This window comes from Arachis ipaensis, chromosome B1, assembly GCF_059453495.1.
Source record: "Arachis ipaensis isolate K30076 ecotype BB chromosome B1, ASM5945349v1, whole genome shotgun sequence".
NCBI classification, from domain to species: domain Eukaryota; kingdom Viridiplantae; phylum Streptophyta; class Magnoliopsida; order Fabales; family Fabaceae; genus Arachis; species Arachis ipaensis.
The window spans coordinates 144,406,889-144,418,588 of record NC_142436.1 but is presented as its reverse complement, the minus strand read 5'-3'; the positions used below and the strand labels follow the sequence as shown (position 1 = coordinate 144,418,588).

The 11,700-nt window shown below is 28.3% G+C and overlaps 2 protein-coding genes across 2 annotated transcripts; one reads left to right on the top strand and one right to left on the bottom strand.

The window, feature by feature from the left end:
• Window positions 1-414: 414 nt before the first annotated feature.
• Window positions 415-2,335, top strand: LOC107638321 (Tetratricopeptide repeat (TPR)-like superfamily protein). The gene is made up of 2 exons (XM_021104781.2): window positions 415-832; window positions 911-2,335. The coding sequence occupies exons 1-2, from the start codon at window positions 482-484 to the stop codon at window positions 2,204-2,206; spliced, it is 1,647 nt and encodes a 548-aa protein (XP_020960440.1). The 5' UTR covers window positions 415-481; the 3' UTR covers window positions 2,207-2,335.
• Window positions 2,336-3,301: 966 nt separating this feature from the next.
• LOC107620005 (monothiol glutaredoxin-S2) lies at window positions 3,302-3,894 on the bottom strand. Its single transcript, XM_016322233.3, has one exon. The coding sequence runs from the start codon at window positions 3,758-3,760 to the stop codon at window positions 3,452-3,454; it is 309 nt and encodes a 102-aa protein (XP_016177719.1). The 5' UTR covers window positions 3,761-3,894; the 3' UTR covers window positions 3,302-3,451.
• Window positions 3,895-11,700: the final 7,806 nt, after the last annotated feature.

The window sequence follows — 11,700 nt, the reverse complement described above, 5'->3', positions numbered from 1 at the left end:
AATTATACCAATTCCATCCATTAATCAATTTATTGTCAACTAATTCTTTTATTTAAATTGGTCAATTTTATCCAATTCTCATGATTATGATGTTAATATATTTTTTCTTTTTCTATTTTATGAGATAGGTTAAAGACTAGTCTATAGACAACAAAAAAACTTGTCTATTAAGAATTTTTAATTTATTTAAATACTTTACTAACCAATAACTTACTGTATATTAAAAAAATTAAAATACATAACTTTTTATTATAATAATATATACAAAAGTACTTAAAGAGTACTGTATCTATAATTAATTATAAAAATATTATATATATATATATATATATATATATATATATATATATTTCTCTTTTTTTTTAGTTTTTCTTCTTCCCCATGACATAAAATTCATCTCAATAATTGCATCACTAATCAAGGGGTGCCTAAAGTTTCATTCTTTTCTTACTTCTCTAGCAACATAATTTAGAAAAGTTTAATGGTGGGAGCTCCCAAATTAATAACCTTATTGAAAAAATGTTCAACTCTGAAACAAGCAAAAGAGATCCATGCTCACATACTGATCAATGGACTTTTCCATCTTGAACAACTCCTCATCCATCACATTCTTCTCTGGAATGTAACCAACTACAAAACTATGGCACACTATGTCTACCTTATTCTTCACCGTATGCGCAACCCTGATTCCTTCTCTTGGGGATGTATGATTCGCTTCTTCTCTCAAAACTGTCAATTCATGGAAGCAATTTCTCTCTATGTTCAAATGCAGAGGATTGGCTTGTGTCCAACTTCACATGCTCTGTCCTCTGCGCTTAAGTCATGTGCTAAGGTTCAGGATGGGTTTCATGGTGTATCTATTCATGGACAGGTTCATGTTCTTGGGTTTAATGCTTGTGTTTATGTGCAGACAGCCCTTCTTGACTTGTACTCGAAAATCGGTGATGTGGGGACTGCACGCAAACTGTTTGATGAAATGTCTGACAGAAATGTAGTTTCTTGGAACTCTATGCTGTCTGGGTATCTGAAAGCTGGTAACTTAGGCAAGGCTCAGGAATTTTTTGAAGAGATTCCTAAGAAAGATGTTATATCTTGGAATTCTATGGTCTCAGGATATGCCAAATCCGGAGATATGGATTCGGCCTATTCTTTGTTTCAACAAATGCCAGAGAGAAACTTGGCCTCCTGGAACACAATGATCGGTGGTTATGTTGACTGTGGAAGCATAGTGTCAGCAAGAGAATTTTTCAATGCAATGCCGATGCGAAACAATGTGTCTTGGATAACAATGATTGCTGGTTATTCAAAGAGTGGGGATGTTGAGTCTGCTCGAAAGCTCTTTGATAAGATGAATAAAAAGGATTTGCTTTTGTATAATGCTATGATAGCCTGTTATGCTCAAAACAGTAGACCCAAGGAGGCCCTTGAACTTTTCAGTGAGATGATTAAACCAGAAATCTATGTGAATCCAGATAAGATGACTTTGGCCAGTGCCATATCAGCATGTTCACAATTGGCAGATCTAGAATATTGGTGTTGGATTGAGTTACACATGAGTGACTTTGGAATTGTATTGGATGATCACTTGATTACTGCTTTAATTGACTTGTATGCGAAGTGTGGAAGCATCGACCGGGCATATGAGCTATTTCATGGTCTGAAACAGAGGGACTTGGTTGCATACTCTGCAATGATCTACGGATGTGGAATCAATGGAAGGTCATCTGATGCAATCAAGTTATATGAACAGATGCTTGAGGACTGTATTCGGCCGAATTTAGCGATTTACACTGGACTCCTTACCGCTTATAATCATGCCGGTTTGGTCGAAGAAGGTTACCGGTGCTTTAACTCCATGAAGGAAAATGGAGTTGTGCCTTCACTTGATCATTATGGAATCATGGTTGATCTATTAGGGAGAGCAGGATGGTTGAATGAAGCTTATAATCTTATAACAAACATGCCAATGCAACCAAATGCTAGTGTTTGGGGAGCTCTTCTTCTTGCATGCAAAGTACATAACAATGTGGAGCTTGGGGAAATAGCTGTTCAGCACTGCATTAAGCTGGAAAGTGATGTATCTGGTTATTGTTCTCTCCTTTCTAGCATATATGCTGCTGTTGGAAAATGGGATGATGCCAAGAAGTTTAGAATGAGCGAGGAAGGAAAGATCACTAAGGTACCTGGTTGTAGTTGGAAAATCTAATTTTACTTACATAATTAGCTGTTTCTGTTTTTTTACATGCCATTTTTTTTCCATTAGTAAATATGTACATGTAAATCATATATTAAATTAATCCTAATTAATCAGATACTGATTATGGTTTTTTTTCCATTTTCTTTTTCATCCCTTGGAAATCAAATTTATTTGGAAGAAAACCAGTTATTGAAATGATGACTAGCTAGGTTGGAAAGATTTTTTGTTTTTTGGAACTTGTTGTATTGCATGCATTGAAAAGTAAGTAAAAATAAAAACCAGAGTCCATGGTGCTACATGAGTAGGTATCGCATAAGAAAAGGGATTTCTTACGTAGACATGGCAAATCTCTTGAATATATAGTGAAGTGAGAAAGAGTAGTAGTGATGATGATGACTCACAAAGTTAAAGTATTAGACTATAAATAGAACTGATAAGCATTACTTTTTTAACTTTATCACCAATGTTCTTGCCTATCCTTTTCATAGAGATAGTGTATTCACCAGATTACAATTCCTAAAGATATTTAGCATACAGTGTTCAATCTCTGATCAAACTACATTTTCCTCTTTTAACTTGATGACATATTGACATGCGCTCCATAGTGTTAGCTGCTTTATTTTAATAAAAAAAAATAATCTCTTTTGTCTTCTATTCTTTTATCTAAGTTCTATATTATTTTATTATTTGATGATGTGACAGAAAAGGATCATGTTACATTTATGTCACTCTCACTTTTGCATATGAGATATCAGCAAGCAATGCAAGTTTGTTTATTTATTCCTTTTACTTTTTTTGCATTTGTCCCTCATCAAAGTGCTGAGAAAAGACACCGTCTGGCAGAATCAAATACGCCAACAGTTTTGTCTATATCAACACATTACAATATTCAATTCCAGTTGCATTATTATTCTTTTAAGAACTTAAGTACCTTGATTTACAGACTCAACAAAAGTGCTTAATTATATTTGTGATTACTGATACTAATAAACATAGGCTGCAAACTCCATGTATTAGTTTATTATAATCATCAAAAAGATAATTACATCATTCTTTTAGCAAGCATCTAGTGCCATATATATATGAACTCTATATTATATGAATATATGACACTGCCTCTCTCTCTCTCTCTATATATATATATATATTTTACTATGACCAAAACAGACTTATTAGTAAGTGCATGTGTGTGCATGGTGAGTAGATAGTGATAGCAATAAGATGATGATGTGAAAATGAAAATGAAATGAAAATTCAAACCCAAAGAGCACCAGCTTTCTTGAGCATAGGGATCAAGGATCGGTTAAGGTGAAGGCTCATGACTTCATTGGTTCCACCAACAAGCTCACCACCAATGAAAACTGCAGGCACAGAAGGGTTGCAACCAAGCCTTGAAAGAGCTTGCTCTATGTCTCTTCCTCTTTGTATCTCATCCAACTCATGAACCGCTGGGTTCACACCAAAATCACAGAACAGTGTCTTTATGGTGTGGCACATGCAGCATGTACTCCTACTAAATATCACCACTGGCCTCTCTGAAACCAACTTTGTCACTCTATCCATTATACAATACAATATAATGGTGTATACCCTCAATTCCTAGATGGGTTTGATTTAATTATTTAATGCAGTTATATAGAAAACAACTACCTTAGCTTGGGGGAATTTTGTGATCAATGTGTAATAATGTATCTGGGTTTGTGATGTTGATGAGAAGCAGCAAGTTAAGCAGACTTATATATATAGGGGTTGGTGGACTATTATCAATTGGAATCTCTCTAATAAGGAAAAAGGAAAAGATAGGTGATAATTAAAGAGATGATGAGAATAATGGATAGAGATAATTTAATATTTTAAATTATTATTAGATATTTGGGTCGGTTTTTTTTTATTTTGCTTTGATCAGTTCAGGCATGATAGTGATTGATGATGGAAAAAGTATTCTTTTTATTTACTGCTGAACGAATATATATATCCATAATTGATCCATGCATGCATGCATATACGGAAAATATAATAAGATAGTGTCCTTTGTACGGCTTTAAAGGGAAAAAAAGAAATGAAAAAAAAAAATAGAAAAAGGAACTTTGTGCATATATACCATCATGTTAATTGATTAAAATTAAATTGTCATGTGGTGTTATTTGATTGGTAGAAAAATCAAACAGTGTTGTTTTCGTGTTTTGCTTTTACACGATTGCATATATACGACTTCCAATTGTGGAATGAGGAGAATTATTATTGAATTAATTAAGCTATTTGACATGAATAAATTCGCTAATTATGTTGTAATGATAATATCAACAGCAACAACAGTAATAATAATTTGATCACTTATAAATAGTAATTAATATCAACAACAATCATGTTTCTTTTTTTTTTCCTTTTTCCTTTTTATTTTTTCCACCTAAAACTAGAGAGAGTTTCCACCTTATCTATCTTAGAGGCATCTGCTGCGTTGGAACGAAAGTTGAAATTATCCAATTGGGACCTCGATCTTTTTTGTTTCTCTTATTAAGATTCGCATCTAATTCTAGAAAAGGAAATATATGGTTAAAGCAATAATATTGCGAGTTGAAATTTTAAAAAATATTAGTTTAAGATGACAACTAGCTGGAAGTAGATTGATCATTTTAAAAAGATGAAATGTATTGTGTATGTAAAAGTTTATATATATCCCACATTTGTATTTTCACTTATCCAAAGATTTTAATTTCAATTGTAAAACTGTTTTACACGTGCATCTAATCTCATAACACCATATTAACAAAAATAATTATTTTTTATATTGATTGCCTGAATGGTCGTCCAAGAGAATGGTTGTGATTTCACAACTGTGTAAAACGTTTTACACTATTAATATATTAAAATTAAATTCTTATAAAAAATAATTGTAATAATTATCTTAAAAATTATATATACAAAAGGATATAAGATAACTAGTTGATAACGTGGAACATTTTACTTCATTATAAGTAATAGTTCATCAAACTTAATTTTTTTAAAAAATATATATATATATTTCGCTTAAATTTCATTTATTATGTAAACTTGGTATTGTGTATTTAGAGAATTAGAGCAACTCTAATAAAATATATTTAGAGTATGATTTTTTATGCTTTTAAAAAATAAATGATTTAGAATTAAAATCTATATTAAAATTGATATATAAAATAAAATTGGTCTCACTTTAAACAAACAAAGATCACCTTAATTGAAAATTAATAAAATTTTATTATTTGTATAATTATTTTAGTGAAATAATTAAAAATAATATAAAATGTTAATTGAATTAGTGAAATCAAATATTAAAATAATAAATTTTATTTTTAATTTTAAATTACTGTTTATGATATATGATTATTCTACAAATATTAATATATCATTTAGTGAGATCCAAAATAAAATTGAATTTAAGAATAGCAGGATTGGAGATGCTCTTACCTCTATATAGCACTGACAACACAACATTTTTTTATTTTGTTAATCATCCTTATTATTACTGTGTAGTCTATATTCTTATTTTACTAACTAGTTAGTAAAATAAGAATAGAGCCAAATTTTAGAATGATATAGGTTTAGTTTATATAGTTGATACATGAGTCACTTTGACGAGTATTCTGTAAATTTTTTTTTATAAACTCTCAAAAAACCTTACAAGTAAACTTTTGTTCATAAATAAAAGAAAATAAATTATCAATATTATAAAGAGTTAAATTGATTAAGCTAGCACGAAAATTAAAGTAAAATTTCCTCAATGACTATTTTTTTTATTAAAAAAAAAAAGTTATGTGATACTCTAAATAGTAGAAGTCTCTATATACATGCCATCATCAAATTATTAAGGTATATGCATACAGTAATAGTAACAAGAGAATGTTATGAAATTGAGTAAATGGATAAAGTTGCACATCAAAAAGTATAGAGAGGACAAAAGAATACCCTTAAATATTAGAAAATAGTCCAATATATTGTAAAGATTGTTTTAACAAAATTATTTCCATAGGGAGCAAATTTCTTTTTTTCTTTTTGCCAATATTTCTCTTTTCATTTAAATTATTCTTTCTCCTTAATTTTTGCTCATCTAGTATTTTATTAGTTGATTATTAGTTAAAAAAAAATAATTCTCTAACAAAACCCTTATTTTGTTTTTAGGAACAAAGAGTTGGAAAGACGAGAGAAATTGAGAAACACCGATTAAAATTACAATAATATTTGAGAGATAAAAAAAAATCAATTAAAATAATTTAAATTTATTTTATTTAACATTTATTAATTATCGTTACAATGCAAGGCAAGAAATTGGTTGGGTTTGTGTCCCACGTGAATACGATGATAATATGATATATCTGGAAAAATCCATTTAATTTGAATCAAAAAATAATCTACTTGCATTGCATTTCTTGTTGGGGAATCTGGCTGGTGCAATGGATGTTCACGTCCAAAACTAGGGTTTACGTTCTTTCACTTTCACATATATGCATCATATATCCGATACAGATAAAGTTAAACCTTTATATATGTCTCTATCTGCTCTTAAAATTAGGGGAATTTATTACTTCTAATTTGATATTTCAACTTAGGTTGCTTGTCTAATTACTAAAATAAGTGAGATTATGTCTCACTTGCTTAAATAACACTAAAATAAAAAGGCATACAGTTGTCTTTATATAAAATTGTTAATTAAAAATTATTATATGATTTTCACGTACAATTGTCTTTATATAAAGTTATTAATTAAAAATTATTATATAATTTGATATATTTGACAAAATTATTATTTTATGATTTTCAACTAATACTTTATATAAAGACAACTGGATGCACGTGAATTTCCCAATACAAAAATCACTTATAAGGGTTAAGCAACATTATTATTGATTCTTTTATGAATTACGTATGTCTAAATTCTACATTTAATAAACTCATTTAAAATCTTTTTAGATAGAAAAAGTATAAGGTATTAATATACTAATTTGTCAATTTATTGCCAACAATAATTAATTATTGAAATTATATGAAACTAAGAGGTGATCAGCCAAAAAGTAAATAACTTAACTAATTTATAATTATATTTAATTAATTTTATTTATTTTTAATTTATAATATTTGATATTAGTTACTTTTCACCCTAAATTAAAATTCTAAATGATACGTTGGAGAAATAAGAGCGGAGATCACGAAACTTCTAACAATTTCGATTCTTAGTATATAACAAAATTTATAAAATATACAAAAGAACATCCATTTATTATGAAAAAGAAAACATTCTGATACTTAGTAGAAGAAACATCCTAATGCCTAGCATAAGCACCATCCACGTAAAGATTTTGGATTCATCCAGAGGCATTTGGCTGGTACCCTCTTGATTTCCTAGCATTGTTGTTAATTATTATATTTTAAACACATGTATAAGAAGACACATTTAGAAAATATATCTATAAAGATACTTTTATTAGACATAGTCATAAAAAAGATATTTTATTAGACACATCCATAAAGACACTTCTATTAAATACAATCATAAATAAGAGTTGACAGAAATTGACAGAAATACTATTAATAACATAGCAGAATTATTTTAGATATTATTTTACCTCTTATAAATTATTAAAGTATTTATAATATGATCTACCATTTTAACTGAATATTTTTCAAATCTACAACCCCACAAGATAAAATTCAATCATGCATATATATTTTTAACAATAGACACCAATCAAAAATTTTCTCTCGTATCCTAAATCTTATTCCAACAAATCACATATTATATTTAGAGAATATAATAATATCAAATAAAATTTTATAGAATATAACAGCGAATAATTTTCCATTTTCTTTTTCCGATATATATGTCTATTGTGGCATGGCGCCACGTTTTGGGATAACAACCTGACATATTGATCCACAAAATTGAGAAATTCTTACATTTTATTATAGGTGGCTGCAAGTGCATGCATGATAAGAGATTTAAGTGGCTCTAACTAAAAGCCAAGAGCCACTTATAATCTTCTTCAATTCCTTGTTGCTTCATCATGTGAGTGTGACTAAACTTAACAACTAGCATGTAATGCATGTACGTATATAAGTACTTACTCATACTCAGCATATACTCAATTGCATTTTCATGCATGCCTAAGTCTCCACAGCATATATGCGTTCACATTAAAATATAGTAGAAACTTACTTGCAGTTAACTTTATGTAATATTGATAATTAAAAGTCAATAAATAATTTAACAGATTTAATTAAATTATTATTTAACCGTTCTCAATGATAATCTTTGTGTACTATGTAAGAAAGAAATAGAGTCGGTGGAGCATTTGTTTCTCCTCTGTGAGTTAACATGGCAGTTGTAGTGCAGTTGGTTGAAGTCTTTTGAGGAGGTGTGGCATATTCCTGGAACCATAAAGAAATTGTTTAAGTGGTGGACCGGTAGGTATAAGCAGAAACAAGATCAGAAAAAATGGTTGTCGGGATTCTTTGCAGTTATTTGAAACATTTGGGTGGAACGCAATGCTAGAATTTTTCAGAATCAGAAAACAGGTGTAGAGTTCGTAATAAGAAAGACGATACTGAGTTACCACAAATGGACTGAGAGTGATTCTTTTGGTGGTTGATGACGTTGCCGGAAGTTACAGAAATTTTATGTTTTTTATGAAATATTTGTTGTTTCTTTCGTTGCTCTACCTTAATGTGTTGAGCTTATTTTGTCTCAAAAAAATTCAAGTAAAATTAGTTGTACTTCAATTTTCACTTTAATATATATATACTGTAATTAAGTGGCTTGTGTTATGCTCATTTTCTTCATCATTACTTTACAATAAATTGGCTTCTCTTTATAGTTGTTAGAATATATTTAAAACAAAAATATTAGAGAACTAATTTATTTTAAACTACATCAAGTTAATTTTTTAAAATTATTTTATTTATATTAAATTTTAGATTGTAAATCATAAATTTTTAATCTTAAATCTTAAATTATAAATTTTAAATTCTAAATCTTTTAAAAAATTAGAATTTTAGAATTAAAAAAATATTAATGTTGACTAACTAAAAATTAGTTTTTTTATACTTTTTCATTAAAAATATTAATTAGAGTAGTGTTTGTATTTAAATTTATATTTTACTTTAAATTAAATAATTAATTTTTGTTATTATTTTGTATTTGTTTGATACCTATAAATAAATCGTACCTTACATCATATGAAATTCATAGATTATTTTCTCTAATTTCTTTCTCTTGGTTTCTAAGTTCTAACAATAGTTACGCACATAAATTGGTTGGGTGTAATAAACTAATAATTAATATGAATAATGTTTCTAGATTAATAAATCACTGGTTGTTTAATTTATGTATTTAATTTATTTTAATTTTAAATACTTCTCAATTCATAAATTAATAAACAAAAGTCAAGATTCATGAAAGGACCGGACGGATGCATGCATGGTTGGAGAAAGAATGTCAGCTTAATTTTTTTTTGTATATGTTAGAAATAAAAAATATTTAAAACAAAAAATTCAGTGATGAATGTGGCATGACACACATACAAAATTGGGATTTCGTTGGTTGGCGAAGTACATAACTGTACAAATTGCTATTTGAGAGATGATGATGAGGGTCCTATCATTATCAAAAGAACCATAATAATAATATTAATAAATTTACACTTTGCATTTTCCATTGCTTTTTAAGATACGAGACAAAGAGAATTGAATAGCTTAGCCTATCATGAAGTATCCAAAACCCTCTCAAAGCACAATCTAAAAGGAAAATTCCCTCAATTTTTATTTTATTTTCACCATTTTTTCCCATTAATATAATAATATTGTTCCATCATGAAAATATTCCAAGATTTTATTAAGATTGCCTCTTCATGCCTATGATTCCCACTAGCATTATGATTTATCTCTTTTTGCGGCAGGCATGGCCGTTGTTCATCTCTATCTTTAATTACCTGAATTGAACTTCTTTCTTATAGTCCATACATATGCAAATTACTTTAATCTAGAAACATTATCTAAAATTCTAAGAATTTAATTTTTCATGGACTGAGAATCGTATAAAAGACTTTTACATAATTACACGTGCTTCGTCTAACTATGGAACGCCACATAGCAAAAATAATTATTTTTTATATTGAATTTGTAAATGATCATCTAAAATAACGAATGTAATGTAAAACGTTTTATATATTGTCATTACATCAAAATTAAACTCATATATTCAATCATAATTTGTTATATCAGTAAAAGTAACTAATTTTTAAAATAATTATAATTAAAAATTCATCTACATTCAATAATTTAATTGAAAAAATATATAAACTTTTTATATTATAAATGCATCAAAATTAAACTCAAATTCTAAACATGAAAATCACTTTTGAACAGGAGCAAAGCCACATATAGTAAAAAGGAGCAATCGCCCCTCCCAAATTTTAAATTTTCTTTATAAATTGTGTATAAATTTTACTTTAGTCTCCCTTAAAAATTTTATTTTACTCTTTTTCTATTATAAGATTAATTTTTGGCCCTTCTTAAACTTCAACCTAGCTTCATCACCCCTGCTTTTGAAACTTAATTTGGCCCTAGCACACATTTCATTTTTCCAACTTTTTTTTTAATAATTTAATAAATCAAATCTATACCAATATATAAAGCCAATACCAGAGTTTGGTGTCCAATTTTTATAGACATCATTTATCCCAAATAATTTATTTTACAAATCAAATTTATGGACAAAATAGTAATAATATATTTTTGTTTCTTAATTTAAAAAAAAGTCATTAACCCACGATAGAGTTAAATAACTACTGCAATCGTGAGAAAATTAAATAACTGCTCCACTTACAAACATTCCTCACTGTTGTGGATTCTTTTTTCTGCGTCTTGCTATCTTTTAGTTCTGACATGCATTTGTTAAGAAAGGAAGAATTCAACAAATTAATAATTAGGTGCAAATGATCGCGATATGATTTGACAAGGGAATTGATACAGTTCATAAGCCAACTTCATTGCCAAACACAGGTATCTATATTCTACCTTTTGAAAAATAGAGAAATAAAAACACACGATAATGGAACTGGTCCAAATAATAGACTTCATGATAATATAAGTGATTGGAATTTTATATTCACGGTTTATTTTATTTTTGAGTACTAATTTTTAATTTTTAAAAGAAAATTCAAAGACAAGTACTCTTTATCTTATTTCATTTTTAAATTTAAAGTTTGTATTTTTTATATAACTGCAGATCGATAATATCCGCCTTCTCCTTTTTTTCAACACCCTCAATTGTATCGCCTCCATCGTCATCCATCCACTCTAGTTGCAAATTTCATTTGGCTTCACCGCATAACTTCCATTTACATTTTTTCTACTCTTCAATTTACTTATTTAATTTATATTTTTAGTCATTCTTCTATTTTTTTTAATTCATTCCCAACTTTTTAGATAAAAAATAGTTCTGTCTTTTTTTTTATCAATTTGATGTAAACAAA